Raw genomic sequence first — 19,324 nt, 5'->3', positions numbered from 1 at the left:
ACACACACACACACCGCGCTTGGCTGTTAATAAACAGTAAATGCGCCGTGCCGCGCTCATTGTACAGTGCTCAATTTACCGCGACACCGGGAGGTTGACCGCCCGGGCATCAGGTCGGCTCATTGTAAAACTATTTATTTATTTATTGAAGTAGCCTAAATATGGTGATTTTTGTACGTACAGAGCCCCAAGGCTACGCTGCTCACACACACCTGAAGCTTCACTTTTCATTCAAATGAACTAATGCGACTGCCACAGTGCCACTGTTAGATTTCATCAATGAGACCAGCATTTATCTCCTCAAAACAATTCAACCAGCCGGCAGAAAACCTCTAAAACCTGTGGGGAAGTTACTCGGCTGGTTTTCTTCCCTGGGAGGAGGAGAACAGAGGACAGAGGTTGCCCGGCCGATGAGCTCAGCTCCCCGGCTGCAGCCTCTGTGACGAGCCGCTGCCGCTGCCGCTGCTGCTGCTGCTGCGTGTGTGTGGCTCTGCACTCCTCCGAAAAATGTCGGAGCAAATCTAGTACTTACAGACGTTATTTGGATAAACTGACAACAGATTGGGACTCTAAACTGTCACTTTCTCGCATGAAAAAATATTAAAATGTAAGAAAGTGACGTTATTTCTCTACTCGCTGCTCGCGTAACTGTTCAGGCTGCAAGACATCCGCTGACCGCTGGTCGCACTCGCAAGCGGAGGAAAGCCGAAGCTGTCGAGGACGCGCATGCAGCGTCATTTGACGTCACATCCGCGGACAGCGCGGAAAATTCGGACCCAGAATTGCAGCGCATTATGCAGCACACAGCCTGTTCAAGGCAACGGAGAGATACGCGGGTGGGCTCATTCTTTTTGGTTTTTAACACTTCATCGCCCATCAGCAGTAAAAAACTTAAAACGCATGTGCATTTCTTGCCTCATGAACCTTTAATGGACAAAAAAGTGGTGGTTGTAAGAATAATAAGTTTAAACAAAATGGCGGAGAGGAAGAACAATAAGTTAATTCTGCCTTTTTTCTCAGAATTCTCCAGAGACCGAGCTCCATCCCAGTCTCCCTGCTCCTCTCACCCACACACGAGTGCAGTTCATCCAAACGACCCACGTTTTGTTTGGAAGTTTTTTCTATTACATCACATGCTCCTAAATTGTGCTGCTTAGGCTAACAATAACATGTTATAAGTCATAATACAATGTTTGTGAGATTTGAACAGTGTAATATACTATTAATATTATAATGTTGTTATGATTATAATATAATAATATTCATATTATGAATGCAATAATATTCAAAAAAGAGGAATATATTTATATTGAAATATCTTGTCAAATTGTCATTTTTAAAAAAAAAGTTTATTGAAATTACAGTTGATGTTCAGTCATCATCAATGGGTTTCTATAGGTGTCTCAGCTCTACACATATGGGGTATGGGTGAGACGGGACCATGGTAAAAACGCACCTCATGTTTATGACCTGTTTGTGGAAAAAAAATAAACAAATAATAAATGATCTGTAGTTCTGTATTTCTAGTCCCTTGTTTTGTACTTTGTTATTTTTGTTGAACTTTGGATTCCTTGCTTACCCCCTGTCCGAGACTTAGGCTTGTTGACTCTTTCGTTGCTACTTTGTTTCCATTGTACTTTGATTTCCTTTTATTAACCTTTTTCTGAATAAATACTTTTACCAATTGAGTCTGCATTTGGGTCCTGCTATTCCAAAATGTAACACATTAAAATATTTAAATGTGACAAATAAACGGAGGCCTTATGCTGCAGACTATAAAGTCTCTGATAAATCAAAAACAAATGATTTGAGAATGTTAAAAACTGTAAAATGATAAAGTTGAGGTTCACGGAGAATAAATGTTCCTGTGTGTCATTTCTGTCAAAGCTAATGTTGTTAATCTGTGTCTGATCTTTGTTTGTATTTAAAATGTGTAATAATGAAGAAAATATATATTTTTGTGCCTGAGGTGAAAATAGATTTGAAACCAAAGTAGTGAACAAATTCAAACATTGACTTAATGATGGCATTGAAGAGCAAAGTTGTGAGGCTGGGCACATAAAGAACTTTGTGCTTGTGTAAACAGTTTAGCCACAGTAAGTTCTTTAAAATATGCAAGGGGTCTGATGCAAACATCTTAATTACTTTGTTATTAACCTCACTGCAAAAGCCACAACAGCTGATCAGAACTAGGTGAATAAACTCTGAGCAGGTGTAGCGAAAGATGACAGATTCAGTGGCAGGAAGCCAGAGCCATTTACTTCACTCCAACTGAACGTGATATTTTAACGAGTATGAACACATAAAAAATAAAAATCTAATACAGCAGCTGCAGTTTTAGTCTTTGGTTAATTTCATTGCTGAATAGTCAGGGTGTGTTCACCATTAATATTTTGACAGTACTGAACAGACTGTAGGTCCTTTTTCCACTCTGTATGAGGTAATGTTGAACCCTGACGTTGACCTTTGACCTTGGTCACATGACAGTTTCTGCTGATGGAGTCTGTCTCACCTGACTGTAAATAATGACTTAGTGTGATGGTTTTCAGAGTCCTTCAGCTAACATATTTACTACATCATTTACCACAGGAGGATGATGGACCACATCTGTTGCTATGGAGACTGAGGGGCCTACAGGGGTTTACTGTACATCTTCAATATTATGTATTTCTGTTCCCTCTGCCCCACATGAAAACCTGCACAATCTTACAGTCAAGTCGTTGTCTTGTTGATGTGTTCACTGACTGTGGGTTACAAAGAAAAGGCTGTTGGTGAAGAATCAAACGACAAAACATAAAATCTGCTCCAATGATAACATTGTCACGCATCACCTTGTTGTCGTCCAAATGTGTATTTATTATGTATGTATTTACGGACAGTTAGTATGTGTATGTGTTCTACCCTCTGTGGTAAAATATTTAATTCCATTGTTGTCCTTTTAAAGGTTGCCTTGTATAATCTGGCAGAGGGACAGTCGATGAAAACTATCTTTTAAGCTAATTCGGGTGCATTTACATGTGCTTTTTATACCATGTTTATTAATGTGCATTGTCCCTTTTTATAATAAACTAAACTGAAGCTGAAACTGAAAATTCACAACGTGTAATATAAAATGATAAGGGAAATTATAGACTGCAGGCCAGGGTTTCTACTATGTACAGTAAGCAGCAGCAGAACTCTGTTAATCAATAAACAACATCTGAGATTATTAATGTCCACAACTGCTAACATGCCCCCCCCCCCCCCCCATAATCTCCTCTCTTTAAGCCTCATGTTCTGACAGTTCAGACTGAGGAAGATGTTCTCTAATGAAGGGATGTCTCCATTTGGTCAAAGACTTGAGAGGAGGATTCATGTGTTTGTGAATTCAGGCCAATTCACTGCTCTGAACACAACTAAGAGAAATCAGACGTCTTTCATGACGACTGACCGAGTAGGGAAACATGAAAGACAGGAGACAGACTGAGTCCTTGTTGTTTGATTGTACCTGAGAGATTCCAGTCCAGCAGACAGCAGCTTCTCTCCTGAGGCTCCTGGATGATTGTAGCTCAGGTCCAGCTCTCTCAGATGGGAGGGGTTGGAGCTCAGAGCTGAGGCCAGAGAACCACAGCCTCTCTCTGTGACCAGACATCCTGACAGACTGGAGATAGAAAATGTGATAGACTCAAGAGTCTTAGAAAATCACATCAACAGTAAAATCCTGCAGATGTTGAGCATCTTCACCAACAAGTAAGAGAAGGATGTTGAAGATCAGCTGTCCAACAAACAGCTGTATCCTGACCTGAGAGTCTCCAGTCTGCAGTGTGGACTCTCCAGTCCACCAGACAGCAGCTTCACTCCTGAGTCCTGCAGGTCGTTGTTACTCAGGTACAGCTTTCTCAGATGGGAGGGGTTGGAGCACAGAGCTGATGCTAGAGAAGCACATCCTTCCTCTGTGACTAGACATCCTGACAGACTGGAGATAGAAAATATAATGAACCCCCAATTTTACAAAATCATGTGTACAGAGATGTTGAGAATCTCAACAGGCCGCTGAACATCTCAACAGATGTTGAGCATCATCACCAACAACTTACAGAAGGGTGTTAACCTGTTCACGCAGGCCCCCTAGTGGTTGGGACGCCGGTGTTGTGGCCCTACTGGTTCCTAAGTTAACTGGTTACCGTGCTGAACAGCTGCAGATGTTTTGCGCTCCCTCAGCAGATTCGTCACAAATTCACAAACATACACAACATATTACCAGCGAGTTTCAAGCCACAATTCACATCTACCGCGGCGAATATGCTGCTGTGAGTGAGCACTAACAGTTATGTACCAGCCACATGAAAAAAAATAAAGTGGAGAAAAAATAATCTTCACATATTTGCGTGGAGCGGGACTCGATCCCGCTTCAGCAAAAACAATTACACCAATAACCACCTGTCTACCTCTGTGAGCCACTCCAGCTCACAGGTGACAACCGTTTCACTGGATATCAGTCAATTACGTCACTACAGGTAACGTTTTGACTCGAGCTGATCTCAAACAACTGGTTACCATCGGTTTGCCTTTGAAATACACGGACAATGCCTCTGTGTTTATTGTTCTCTTTCCTCCAGTCTAATCAACATATTCAGCGCTACACTTCTCTCCGCACAACACTACACACCATGACAAAGCCTGTCGTGTTGAGAAAGTGATTAAATAACTCGGAAATACTGTCAAAATACGCTAAACAATATGTAAACAAAAGCGAAACACTTTAACCACTGCATGTGTACATGGGTGAAAAACGTACGACTTGCATTTAATCACATTACTGTATTGCGAATGTTTTGTGTACTTACATTTCTTTACACTTCTCTACAGACCTTATTAAACGCAAAGCGTATTTATTGGCGTGCATTAAAAGAAATGTTCACTTAAAGTCGCCGTGGTTCGAGGAAGAGGTGAAGTTAACCTGTTTCTGGCTGCGGTGAATATGATGCGTTCAAGGGAACAGGGCAGCGTCGGACGTGATTTTTCCATGTGGCTGGTACATAACTGTTAGTGCTCACTCACAGCAGCATATTCGCTGCGGTAGATGTGAATTGTGGCTTGAAACTCGCTGGTAATATGTTGTGTATGTTTGTGAATTTGTGACGAATCTGCTGAGGGTGTTGTGGTCCGGTCACAGTCACAGCGACACACCAGAGACGCATCAGCAATTAGTGCACCAGAGGTGACAAGAGGAGACGCTGCCGTGCAATCAGTGCCAGATTGTGCCGTCTAGTCCCGGTAGTAACTTGTGATAGCAAGACTCTTGTGTTTTTCTGCTCTCTTGTGACCCTGAGACTAGTTTTGTAGCTAATCAAAGCCTCTCTCTCTCCTCCAGACGATCCAGGACGCTCGGCTTCCTGGGCTCAGGCTGTCGGTGCCCACTGCGTTCTCCCTCTGCCCCACGCTGCTCCTCGAGCCGAACCCAGCCAGGATTTCCCCCCCACACGCACGCCCCCACCTGTCCCTGCCGTGAGGTTTTCCCCTCCTTTCCCTGCCGTGAGGGTTTTCTCTGAATAAAAGTGCCCCTGGGCTTTAACCTGCCGGAACTGTGTCCTGGTTCCTCGTCAACCACAACAGAGGGAGCGCAAAACATCTGCAGCTGTTCAGCTCGGTAACCAGTTAACTTAAAAACCAGTAGGGCCACAACACCGGAAGTCATTTTCGAGTGCCGAAAAATACGGACAATGATCAATAAAAGACCCACTAAAACACTGAATAAAATTACAAGCTTACCCTCTTGTTAAAGCTGAAGATGTGCTCGACAAAATCGGCATGGTCGATTTTATCCATCGTGACCAGATAATCCATCAATGGTTACGTTTAGCCGCAGTGCTAATGCTATGAGCTATTATCCGTCAGACTGCGCATCCGCTTTGCGCAGCTGGCATCGCCTGTCAAAGTCACGGGGGTGAAAACTTTTTGGTCCAATAGCAGAGACTCTAAGGTGTGACCTGATATATAATGATCCCTGATTGGGCAAATCTTAAGCCTGCACCCAGCTGGTTCTTGTGGTTCCCTCTCCCCCTAGTGTCAACAAGTAAGCAATACAAGTCTCCACAAAAAGTGTGCTTTAATTAAAGTTTAATTAAAATAATAATAACAGACAAAATGAACTATTTCAAATGTCCTTGTTAATTTAAGCCATCACTGATGGTTGTGGGATGTTTACTTCTGGAGTTATAAAGGAAAATAACAATATAATGCAGGCGAAAATAGGTAAATTCATGTTTGGATGGGTTTTGGACACTAAATATTCATCCCCATAAATTAAATTTTCAAATGGCATTTTACTTATGTAACTGGTGTTCCTAAAAGCCATCAGGTATGTGATTGGCCCCAATAGGTTATCTGTTGGAAAAAAAAAAATCTCACTAAAATCTTGCAGTGTGCATTTTAGCCAAATTGGACAATTTTGGGCAGTTTTTGCACACTGGACAACGCCAAGGGACACTGTTTGGAAAAACTCTATAGTGCCTCAGTAGTTTTACATATCAACCTAAAATTTGGTACACATGCGGACAGGGAGTGTGTGAACCATATATGTAAAATTCAACCTGTTTTATAATTAGGATTTTGATATATCACCTTTTCACCAAAATGTTCAAACTCGTTTTTTTTTTTTTTTAAATTGTAATTTCAGAAGCCCATTTTTTTATGGAATGACTCAATTCAATATTTTATAGATATAGATGTAAAGGGACAAAGGTTGTCTTTCGTTTAAGCCATAAACCATAGTTGTGGGATTAGTACTTCTGTGGTTATAAAGCTTTAATTGCAGTGATACAAAAACAGGCGGAAATTGCCAAAAATGGCCTCTGCATGAAGAGGTTAAAGCTGTCTAACAAACATCTGTATCCTGACCTGAGAGTCTCCAGTCTGCAGTGTGGACTCTCCAGTCCACCAGACAGCAGCTTCACTCCTGAGTCCTGCAGGTTGTTGTTACACAGGTCCAGCTTTCTCAGATGGGAGGGGTTGGAGCTCAGAGCTGATGCTAGAGAAGCACATCCTTCCTCTGTGACCAGACATCCTGACAGACTAGAGATAGAAAATATAATGAACCCCCAATTTTACAAAATCATGTGTACAGAGATGTTGAGAATCTCAACAGGCCGCTGAACATCTCAACAGATGTTGAGCATCATCACCAACAACTTACAGAATGGTGTTAAAGCTGTCTGTTGTGATAAAACATACAGGTTGCCGTAGTGACGTCACGACGTGGCGTGTACGTGAGGACGTTGTTTTGTACGTACCTGTGTTATGCAGTTAGCTGTAGCAACGAAGCCAGTTAATAAACCAGCCCAGTAACAACTCGACGTTTTGGATTCCTCCTTCTTTATAACATCGACATATGACATGGTGTCAGAAGTGGCCGGCTTCACGCTCAAGAAGTAAAGTATGGCGAAGCTCGGACCTCCGGAATCTTTTGACTTCACTCGCCCGGCGGAGTGGCCAATGTGGCGCCGCCGTTTCGACCGCTTTCGGGTGGCGTCGAAGTTGGACAGAGATAGCGGGGAAGTCCAAGTGAACACGCTTCTCTACGCCATGGGGAGAGATGCGGAGGCGATTTATGATTCTTTTGTGTACGATGACGCCGAGGAGGACGACGACGACGACGGCGAGGTGGAGAGAGGCAGACCGGAGTTGGACTACGACACGGTGATAGCCAAATTCTCCGACCATTTTGTGCCGAAGAGAAATGTGATCCATGAAAGAGCATGTTTTCACAAGAGAGCGCAAAAGCCCGGTGAGTCGGTCGAGGCTTTTGTGAGGAGTTTGTATGAACTGGCACAGTACTGTGAGTTTGGGCGGACTAAAGATGAGCAAATCAGAGACAGAATTGTTATTGGCATATCTGACAACGATGTATCACAGAAGTTGCAGCTAGAGCCTGAACTCTCCCTTGAAAGGGCTATCCAAATAGCGCGCCAGAGCGAACAAATAAAGCAGCAGAATGTGAGCCTGCGCTCGGAGTGTGCAGTGGACGCCATGAGACAGGGGAGGCGGCAGTTCCATGGAAGAAGGAGCAGCAACGAGGGACAGTGGCAGAAAAAACAGGAACACAGTGAGTCAAAACATCATCCTACCTGTTCCCGCTGTAACAGGCAGCATGGCAAAATGCATCCCTGCCCAGCCAAGAATAAAAAGTGCAGAAGGTGCAATAAAATTGGACATTTTGAGGCAGCTTGTCAGACGAAGATGCTGAAGGAGGTAGCTGCACTGCCCAGCAGCACCACTGATACAGATGAGATGTTTTTCCTTGGAGAAGTTAATGAAACCGTGTCAGACATAATGGATCAACCAGATTCAGAAAACGAGTGGCTTGTGAACTTACCTGTCAACGGCAGCACAGTGGAATTTAAAATAGACACTGGGGCAGACATTACTGTGATGTCACAGGCTGCATTTAAGAGGCTGCCACACCGCACTCAGCTCGTCTCTGCAAGGAAAGGACCCATCACCAGCCCCGGCGGCGAAGTTAAGAGTGTTGGCAAGTTTCTGGCAACAAGTGAGTACAGGGGCAAGAAATACAGATTCTGGGTCACTGTAATTAAAGGGCCATACTCTCACAACCTCCTGGGACGGAGTGTTGCCACAAGGATGGGACTGGTCATGAGAGTTGATGGCATGGACACTGTAATGTTAAGTGATGTGTTTGGGGATATAGGTTTGCTCAAGTGTGACCCTGTAAAAATTGAACTAAAAACTGACTGTGAGCCCTACTCACTGACGACACCACGTCGCATCCCGTTTCCCCTCCTGCCTAAAGTTGAGGCAGAGATCAGACGCATGCTGGCCCTGGGCATAATTGAGGAGGTTACGGGGCCCTCAGACTGGTGTGCCCCAATGGTTCCAGTTGAGAAGAAGAACAAAGAGCAGGTGCGAGTGTGTGTTGATCTAAAGCGCTTAAACAAGGCAGTTAAGCGCGAGAGGTTCATCCTGCCAACATTGGAGGATATTGCTCCCAAGCTGGTTGGAGCTAAAGTGTTCTCAACCCTCGACGCTTCCTGCGGATTTTGGCAGATCCCCTTGGATCCTGCCAGCCAAAAGCTGACAACCTTCATTACTCCAATGGGAAGATTCTGCTTCCGACGTCTGCCATTCGGTATCACGTCGGCTCCGGAAATCTTCCAGAGACAAATGTCGACACTGTTAAAGGATCATGATGGAGTTGTCGTGGTAATGGATGACATACTTGTCTATGGAGCAACAAGGAAAGAGCACGACACATGTCTTGATGCCGTGCTGAAGACCATAAAGGACAGTGGTTTAAAGTTGAACAAGGCCAAGTGTCATTTTGGCAAAACAGAAATACAGTACTTTGGCCACATCATAAGTGCGGAAGGCATGAGACCTGACAGTGACAAAGTTAAAGCCATCACACAGATGCCAAGTCCAACCAATGTTACAGAACTTAAACAGATCCTGGGTCTCGTCAACTATGTTGGAAAGTTCCTGCCCGGCCTCTCTTCTGAGCTGCATCCCATCACTCCCCTGCTGAGGAAGGAAAGTGAGTGGGTGTGGAGCAGTGCACAAGAAGAGGCGTTTGAGAAGGTAAAAACTATGCTTGTGTCAGCCCCAGCACTTGCATATTATGACGTCAACCGCAACACCGTCATCAGCGCTGATGCAAGTAGCTACGGATTAGGAGCAGCATTATTGCAGGAACATGAGGGTGAGTTAAAGCCAGTGGCATTCTGCTCCCGCACGCTATCAGATGCAGAGAAGAGATACTCCCAAATTGAAAAGGAGTGTCTTGCAGGAGTGTGGGCATGTGAACGTTTCGCTCGCTATGTGCAAGGCATGGAATGCTTCCGTCTACAAACAGACCACAAACCGCTTGTGCCCCTCATTAACACATACGATTTGGACAAAGTCCCTCCAAGATGCCAAAGACTCCTAATGCGCCTTCTGAGGTTCAATGCGGTGGCTGAGCACGTCCCGGGGAAGCACCTCGTTGTAGCCGATGCTCTTTCCAGGAGCCCACTGACTGACATTGGTGATGAACACACAGACCAGGAAGTACAAGCATACGTGGAGTCAGTGGTGGAAAATGCACCTGTCTCATCACAAAAACTTGACAAAATCCGCTCAGCCACACAACAGGATGAAGAGCTGCAAAGGATAGTGCAGTTCATTAGGAACAGATGGCCACCAAAGACATCGCTGCTTCCATCCCTGCATGGATATTATTCTGCCAGAGCTCACCTCTCTGAGACCGATGGACTGGTGTTGTATCAAGATAGACTGGTTATCCCTGCCGCACTTAGATCAGAAGTGCTCAAACAGCTACATGAGGGACACCAAGGTCTGACAAGGTGTCGTGTTCGAGCCAGAATGTCAGTATGGTGGCCTCGGATCAGTGCAGAGATCACAAAGACAGTGTCAACATGTAAGTTCTGCATTGAGAACAAACCCACTCAAAGACGTGAGCCGCTTCTCACCACACCTTTACCAGGGGGCCCCTGGCAGCGCATTGCTGCTGATTTGTGTGAGTTAGAGAGACAGAATTATCTCATTGTGACTGACTACTACTCTAGAGACATTGAAATTGCTCACCTGTCTTCAACATCCAGCCACCAGGTCATTACCAGGCTCAAAGGCATGTTTGCAAGATGGGGGATCCCGCTGGAACTGGTGAGCGACAATGCTACACAATTCACCTCGGGTGAGTTTCAAGACTTCTGCCAAAGCTACGGGTTTGCGCACACAACCACCAGCCCTCATTACCCCCAGGCAAATGGTGCTGTAGAGCGAGCTGTGCAGACTGCTAAGCACATCTTAAAGCAGCCTGATCCATATCTTGCTCTGATGTGCTACAGAGCCACCCCTAGTGCTGCTACTGGGGAGAGCCCAGCTTTGCTTATGACTGGAAGACACATCAGGACCACACTTCCTATGCTGGAAGACAAACTACATGCTACTCCTGTGAACAGACAGCAAATCCAGCAAAAGGATGCTCAGGCTAAATCGGCCTACCAGTTCTTCTATGACCGCCGACACTCTGCCCTGCCACTTCCTGAACTTCAATCTGGGCAGGCCGTCAGAGTGAAACTGGATGGAGAAAAGGGGTGGAGAATGTCTGCTAAAGTCATTGGCAAGAGCACTGAGCCCCGGTCTTACATTGTGAAGACAGACAACGGTGCAGTGCTGCGACGCAATAGAAGACATCTGCAGGCAGTCCCGGAGCCTGCTGACCCTCGAGACCAGCAGCAGCTGCAGCCTGAGGGACCTCCGCTGCAGCTGCCCAGCAGCCCTCCTTCTGTGGCTAGACCCTGCTTCTGTTCAGAGACTGAAAGATCCACCTGTGATGCGTTCACCACCTCAGTCATCCCCACACGGGGCTGTTCAGGTGACATCCAGAGGTCGTGAGGTCAGAGTACCTCTCAGATATAGAGACACTTGAACACTTAATGACACTCACCTTCACACTGTTTCCTGTTTTCCTGAGTAATTCTGTGGGGTGAGATAGATATGGGGAAAATAACATTACATGTTCCTTGGTTAAAGTTATGTTCCATGTACAGGGTGTTATGTTTGAGTAATATCGGTGCTTGAGGTCACAAAAAGTAATGTTGATGTAATGCATCGACCACCCAGAGACTGTTCTGAAAACTGTTCACACACACATCATAGGAACAGCAACTATCGGGGGCAGAATAAACCCCACGTTGCTGTGGACGGCGGGCAGTCTACCCCAAAGTCCTAGAGCGAGACTGTTTTATTCATGTTTATCTTTAATTGATGTTATGTACATCTGGTTTAATTGTTGAGTTTAAACTTTTGAAAAAAGGGGAGATGTTGTGATAAAACATACAGGTTGCCGTAGTGACGTCACGACGTGGCGTGTACGTGAGGACGTTGTTTTGTACGTACCTGTGTTATGCAGTTAGCTGTAGCAACGAAGCCAGTTAATAAACCAGCCCAGTAACAACTCGACGTTTTGGATTCCTCCTTCTTTATAACATCGACACATGACACTGTCTAACAAACATCTGTATCCTGACCTGAGAGTCTCCAGTCTGCAGTGTGGACTCTCCAGTCCACCAGACAACAGCTTCACTCCTGAGTCCTGCGGGTTGTTGTTACCCAGGTCCAGGTATTTCAGACTTGAGGACTGGGAGCTGAGGACTGAGGCTAGAGAAGCACATCCTTCCTCTGTGACTAGACATGCTGACAGACTGGAGATAGAAAATATAATGAACCCCCAATTTTACAAAATCATGTGTACAGAGATGTTGAGAATCTCAACAGGCCGCTGAACATCTCAACAGATGTTGAGCATCATCACCAACAACTTATAGTAAGGGCATTTTAGCAGATATTTGACCAATCTGGGAACTAAATCCTTACCAAGAAATTTCTTCACAATTGTCTTTAGGAACGTGCGTAATATCATGTCTTAAAATGTTGAAATTCAACTCCCGTGGGAAACCCCCTAAAAAACGGAGATTGGGGTTGGGGTACCCGTAACTGGATTTTTTAACATTCCGTAATGTTAAATTTGGCCTTAAGTAACTTGTGAGGGGTCAAACTAGGGGTTTCTCATGATTCTGAGTTGATCGCAAACATTAGTTTTACGCCCAAAACACTCATTGGTGGAGAAAAAAACAGCCACACCCACTTTTCCTGTTCATCGGAACCCCCATCACCACCACCAATAGAATGTATTGCAGAGAAGCCATTCCTTATCATTGCAGAGGTTGTGTTACATAGTACTACTAAATACTCAATATAATGTAACTTTTATTCTACCTTTTTTTCTATAGGACATTATACAGACCCTCCAGGATTTTGTGGTGTCGCTAAATTTATTTAAAAAGTTATTATAAATGTAATTTATTATGCAGATCAGTAGCAAGCAGAGAGAGAGAAAAGACAGTGGACATGCACCAGATTTCACATACCAGCAACAACTGAAACAAGTTTGTTCGAAATGAAGATAGGGAAAGCACAAAAAATACACAGTGGTGCTACATTGATTGCAAACATGATAATGTTAATCTGCACACACACTGAGCATCAATCTCCAATGAGCATCCAGGCTCTAAGAGGTTGTTTTTGAAGAATGGAAAAAGATGTTGCAGTGTGTCACAAACTTGTTCATTCCAGCTTGGGCCTATTGCTTGGTCATGACCGTATGGTAGCTGTTGTAGTGTATTATGGGATTTGTAATGTGTGTAATGTGAATGCTATATTGGTGGGCCATTACATAATATTTTTCTTGAAGGCCATACAGGGCCGCCCCTGCCTACACGCAGATCACGCACAGTGCGTAGGGCCCCGCGAAACGCACAAAGGATGCGCATATGCACAGCCGTGGTGCGCGCTACTAGATCAGCTGTCAGCGCGAGGCAGGAGAATCAATCAATCAAATCAATCAAAATTTATTTGTATAGCACTTTACAGTAGCCAGACGGTACCCAAAGTGCTTTACATCAAGGCAATAAAATAATCCATAAAAAATAATACATAAAGAACAATACATAGAAATCCAGGAAAGTGCCACAGTGCTGCAAGAAGACACAAGAAAGTGCTACTAGTGCTGCAGGGTGTTAAAAGCCCTCTCAAAGTGCATACAGTAGAATAAAAACAGGCAAAAAATAAGTAGGCTACACTTAAGAGCAGGACATCCCTAGTCAGAGTTAAAAGCTAATCTAAAAAAGTGCGTCTTTAGCTTCGATTTAAAAAGGCTGAGGTCAGTAATGGTGCGAATGTCGGGTGGCAGTCTGTTCCACAGCCTGGGAGCTGCAACAGCAAACGAACGGTCGCCCCACTGTTTGTATCTAGAGCTTGGGACCTCTAGCAGAAGCTGGCCGGAAGAACGGAGGGCCCTGCCATGATCGCGGATAGTTAAAATCTCTGACAGGTAGGAGGGAGCCAGGCCGTTGATGGCATAAAAAACAAACAATAAAAGTTTAAAATCAATTCTAAAACAAACAGGAAGCCAGTGGAGAGACGACAGCACAGGGGTAATATGTTCCCGCCTGGATGTGCCTGTTAAAAATCGTGCGGCAGCGTTCTGGACGAGTTGAAGACGCGAGATTAAAGACTGGCTGAGGCCAACATACAATGCATTACAATAGTCGAGTCTTGAACTGATAAAAGCGTGGATTGCTATCTCGAGGTCCTGCCGACTTAAAAAAGGCTTCACTTTGGCCAAGAGACGCAGCTGAAAAAAGCTGGTGCTAACAACAGACCTAATCTGCTTATCGAATCTGAGTCCACTGTCAAATGTTACCCCAAGATTCTTGACATGTGGTTTAAAAAAGGGCGCCAAGGTCCCAGAGTTTGCAGGTAAAACATTTGACATAGATGGAGTGGCAAACAAAATACATTCAGTTTTGCTGTCATTCAGGTGCAAAAAGTTCAGAGCCAGCCACTGCTTTACATCAGCAATACAGTCCAGTAACTTAGCAAGTGCAATGTTTTCATTGGGTCTCATGGGCAGATATAACTGTAAATCATCAGCGTAAGAGTGAAAAGACAGATTATGTTTTCTTATAATTGATCCCAGAGGCAGCATATACAGTGAGAACAGAACAGGGCCAAGAATAGAGCCCTGTGGCACCCCACAAGAGAGGGAAGCCTGTGAGGAGCAGAGGTCACCAATCATCACAGAGAAACTCCTATTTGCCAGGTACGACCTAAACAATTGGAGAGCGGTGCCACGGATGCCTACATACTGCTCTAGGCGAGATACAAGGATTGCATGATCGACTGTATCAAAAGCCGCTGTGAGGTCCAGCAGTACCAGCACAGTGGGGTTACCAGCATCCACGGACATGGCAATATCATTATGCACCTTTAACAGTGCTGACTCGGTGCTATGTCGAGATCTGAAACCAGACTGAAATTTATCAAGAACAGAATTTATCTCTAAAAGTGATTGTAATTGAATAAAAACGACTTTTTCCAATACCTTAGACAGAAAAGGCAAGTGGGAGACAGGCCTAAAATTGGACAGGACAGAGGGGTCAAGGTGAGGTTTTTTGAGGAGGGGCCTAACCACAGCGTGTTTGAAGGCAGCTGGGACAGACCCTGAGCTAAGACAGGTGTTTATAAAAACCAGCAAACGTGATCCAACAGAACTAAAAACCTCCTTCAAGAATTTAGCTGGAATGGAGTCTAAAGGACAGTTAGTGGGTTTTAGGCCACTAACCACTTTAGTAAGAGATGACAGAGAAATGGTCTCAAATTGCTCAAAAACAGTAGATAGTGGAGGAGGAGTACACACATCATCAGGGGACATAAGCATATTGCTGATATTACTGATATTCTGCCTGACTAATGCCACCTTGTCTATAAAAAAAGAGACAAACTCTTCACAGGTTGTGGTGGAGGCATCGGGCAAGACAGTAGAGCATGGGTTTATAACAGAGTCAATAGTCTTGAATAGCACTCTCGGATGGTTAGAGCTGTTGGCTATGACAGAGGACAAATATTTGGACTTGGCCTCCTTCACAGCTCTCTGATAAACCCTTAAACTGTCCCTTAACCAGCCAAGTGATACACGCAGTTTGTCCTTTTTCCACCGCCGCTCAGCCTGTCTGCATTGCTGTCTAAGCAGACGGGTGTGGTCATTCAGCCAGGGATCGGCCTTGGCTTTGGTGTTTTTTTGCCGAAAAGGGGCAACAGAATCCAGAATTGCAGAACATGTGGAGTGGAAAGTGGAGAGTAAGGTGTCTGGGCAGAGGGGAGGAACCAGTCCACCGTCAGCATGCAGCTGAGATTCCGCAAAGGCGACAGCAAACTCTCTGGCTGTTGATGGAGTAAAAACACGGCGTCTGTGGGCTGCGGAAACGGGCTTATTAGCAGGTGGGGGGGCAGCAAAATCAAAAACAATGGGGAGGTGATCCGAGATAGCAGTGTCCACTATTTCTCTAAGGGAAACTGAAAGTCCATGAGAAATGACAAGGTCAAGAGTGTGCCCATGCTCATGTGTTGGTGCATTAACGGATTGAGTAAGGCCAAACGAATCCAAAAGGCCCTTAAACTCGTTTGCCAGTTGATTTCCTGCACAGCAAACATGAATATTAAAGTCCCCACAAATCAATAATTTATCAAACTTTGAAATAAAATCAGACAGGAACTCAAAGAACTCTTTAAGAAAGTTCTTATTAAAATTTGGTGGGCGATAAACTGTGGCACACAGTACAGGACAGGATAGGTCGATGACAAACAACTGCAGCTCAAAGCTGGAATAATTATTAGCAGTTATTATTTTGCATCGGAAGCTCTCTTTAAATATAGCAGCCAGACCGCCGCCGCGACCGGCAGCTCGGGGGGTGCTGAAGAAGGAACAGCTAGGTGGGAGGAGCTCCGAGAAGGCGCTGACGTCGCCTGGTTTCAACCAGGTCTCCGTCAACAGGAGGAAATCCAGATCACGTGTTGTGAAAAAGTCATTCAAAACAAATGTCTTATTTGTAAGAGATCTGGTGTTTATCAGCGCCACGTGAACTGAGCATGGACCAGATAGGAGCCCGGTGACCCGGGTGACTGGCCGGAGCCATCGATGTCTGTGCTCAGTGGAGCGCCGGAGTTTTTTACTTTGAGCAGGACAACGTCTATGTGAGATAAAGACAGGGATAACAAGTGGGGAATTGCATGGCAGACGTGTAGGAGGGAGGGGGGGTACAGAGAGGGAGAAGGAGGGGTGGGCTTCTTCCCTGACAGGGGTGAGGGGGGCTGATTCAGTTGTTGTCAGTCATGGGTTCAATACTGCGTGCTGGAGGTTGCCAGACAATACGCGGCTACCCAGCCTGCTTGGATGGATACCATCACCCTGGTAAAAGGAGGGACGGTTCCAGAATAAGTTAAAATTATCAATGAAGTAGAAGCCCTGCTCTCTGCAGGCAACCTGGAGCCAGGAGTTAAGGGACAGGAGTCTGCTGAAACGTTCTGAGCCAAGATTGAGTGTGGGAAGAGGGCCGCTGATGAAAACTGTTTTACCACAAGTTTTCAGAAACTCAAGTAGTTTGTTGAATCCGGCTTTGAGCACCTCAGATTGTCGGAGGGCTGTGTCATTTGTCCCTACATGGATAATGATGCGGTTGACAGAGGGGGGAGTTGATTGGAGCAGGTCAGGAAGCTTGTTTAATAGTGAAGTGACAGTGGCACCAGGTAGACAGTGTGTAGTGGAGTTTTGAAGACGGATGTTTCTAGTGATGGAGTCACCCACAACTATCTTGGTGGGTGGAGAGATATGAGGGAGAGTAGAGCGGGTGGCCCGGTGACTGGGGGCAGGTTTAGTGTATTGTGACCTTGTATGACACGAGGCTGGAGGCCTGGTAGGGCCTGCCCGGGGTGCGGGAGTGAAGTAGGCTATGGAGCGGCGGAACCCTGGGGGGGGCTTTGGCACAGTGGGTGGAGGAGGGAGGGGTGGCGGGGAATTAGAAGAACCCTGTGAAGAGGGGGACCTGGGTTGAGAGGGCGCGGGCAAAATAGGGAAGTCTTTCTGACTAAGAAGGTCATATCTGTTATCAAGATGAAGATTAAAATGAGGAAGAAGAGGTGGGGGGGGTTCTTTCCTTCCTTTGCCACTGACCAGGGACCAGTTGTTATGATGGAGGGGGGTTGAGCTCAACAGGCCTTTGGGTTTGGCCCCAAGCTGTGGCCAAGATTTCTCCAGGACAGGGAGGGGAGGGGGGCGGAAGTGGCAGGCTCCGGGGCAGAAGGGGGCGGGGCAGTATCTGAGGGCAAGGTGACATCTGACCCCAAAGCTCTGTTTGGGTCCGTTTGGGCTGGTCCGAAGACGATGGTGTCCAGAAATTTCTCATCTTCCTGGATCTGGTAGAGGCGAGAGATTCTTGCTTCCAGCTCCAGGATCTTTCCGGCCAGACGGGTGCAGCTGTCACAGCTGGACGGCGAGGAGAGCGGAGGCATGGATGTGGATGCGATGCACTGAAACAGAGGGAGAGAGAACAGCAGCCAGCAGAGCAGACAGCCGGAGAGAGCTGGGAACGATGTGCAGGACGAGGCTGCGGAGGAGAGGAAAGTGTCGTGCAGGACACCTACCCGCCAGGGCTCCGTCCTGGAGCCCACAGCAATGCGAAGACGACACAAGACAAGACAGCAGCCGGAGGCTTTACCCGGCCAGGGCACGTAGACCGAGCCCGCTGGTGGAGACGAACTCCGGTGAGCCTCCGCTTGCGGTGGCAGTACTCTCCAGAGTCACTGGCTGCAGGATTTAGTCGAACTGGCTTCAGCCACAAGCCGAAGTGTTCGTAGGAAGATTATCCACAAAGTAGCGGAGGGAAATGTCCATACAGTGGTGGTGGAAGCCCAGAGAAGTGAGTAAAAATTTAAAACCGGCGTCACTCTAATGGCGTCTCGGAGATGGCGGCGGGCGGCAGCGAACCACCCAGATTCTGCTTAAAATAGAGCGATCGGCACATTCGATCATTAAAAACAGTAGCCCGACTGAAAGAGACACTGCTTAAGATGTGGATCGAAGTCTTGAAACAAATTAAAAAGCCGTAGAAACAAGTAAAAAAGCGTTGTTTCTGAGAGCCGAACTCGACAGCGAGACTGAGACGCCACGCATGCGCAGTTCAGGGGACACTGGATAACTAAAAGAGGGAGAAGAGACCCTTTTTTTTGTAATCTGACACCGCACGCGCCGTCACGCGTCGATCTGACCAATCACTGGTCAGATGCGCTGCAGGCACTTGTCAAGCAGCTGCAGGTGAAGACGTGATCACGGCTTCGAAAAGAACGAGTCAGGCGCGAGCAAGAGGGGAAAAAACCAAAACAAGAGGAAACTCGTGCTTCTCTCGAAGGTGGGCATTTGTTGAAGTTAGTGCTGGGCTGGGTTAATGTCCGTTAACGCTGCTAATGGTGTTAAAGCCAGCACTAGTAAAAATGTAAAACTTTGTGGCATAAGCAAGCACTAGGCAAGGCAAGGCAAGGCAAGGCATCTTTATTTATATAGCGCATTTCATACCAAGGCAACTCAATGTGCTTTACATAAAGACAAAACATAAAAAAAAAAAAGAAGCTTAAGGCAGAATAAAAACAAACAAAACACTAAAAACAGAGTTAAAAGCAAGAGCAAATAAAAGTAAAAGAAAAGAAAAAAAGATAAAGTTTTAAGTTCTCAGCTATAAGCACATGAAAAGAGAAATGTTTTTAACCTGGATTTAAAAGTGCTCACAGTTGGGGCTGATTTCAGTTCTGCTGGTAGTTTGTTCCACTTGTGTGCAGCATAACAGCTAAATGCTGCTTCACCATGTCTGGTCTGAACTCTGAGCTCCACTATCTGACCTGAGTCAGTAGATCTCAGAGCTCTACTGGGTTTATACTC

The 19,324-nt window shown here is 45.7% G+C and overlaps 2 protein-coding genes across 5 annotated transcripts in view; one reads left to right on the top strand and one right to left on the bottom strand.

Moving 5' to 3' along the window:
• LOC311007702 (protein CEBPZOS-like) overlaps positions 1-19,324 on the top strand; it is a 109,354-nt gene that overhangs the window by 12,373 nt on the left and 77,657 nt on the right. The window lies entirely within an intron of this gene.
• LOC311007026 (protein NLRC3-like) overlaps positions 1-19,324 on the bottom strand; it is a gene marked incomplete at its 3' end in the record, with an annotated part of 36,731 nt that overhangs the window by 6,734 nt on the left and 10,673 nt on the right. The window contains exon 5 of the mRNA XM_084000108.1: positions 6,880-7,053. Within this exon, the coding sequence (XP_083856234.1) occupies positions 6,880-7,053 (174 nt within the window). The remainder of the gene's footprint in view (positions 1-6,879; positions 7,054-19,324) is intronic.

Source organism: Trachurus trachurus (genome assembly GCF_905171665.1).
Source record: "Trachurus trachurus genome assembly, chromosome: 24".
Classification (NCBI taxonomy): domain Eukaryota; kingdom Metazoa; phylum Chordata; class Actinopteri; order Carangiformes; family Carangidae; genus Trachurus; species Trachurus trachurus.
This window is presented reverse-complemented; position numbering and strand designations above follow the sequence as displayed.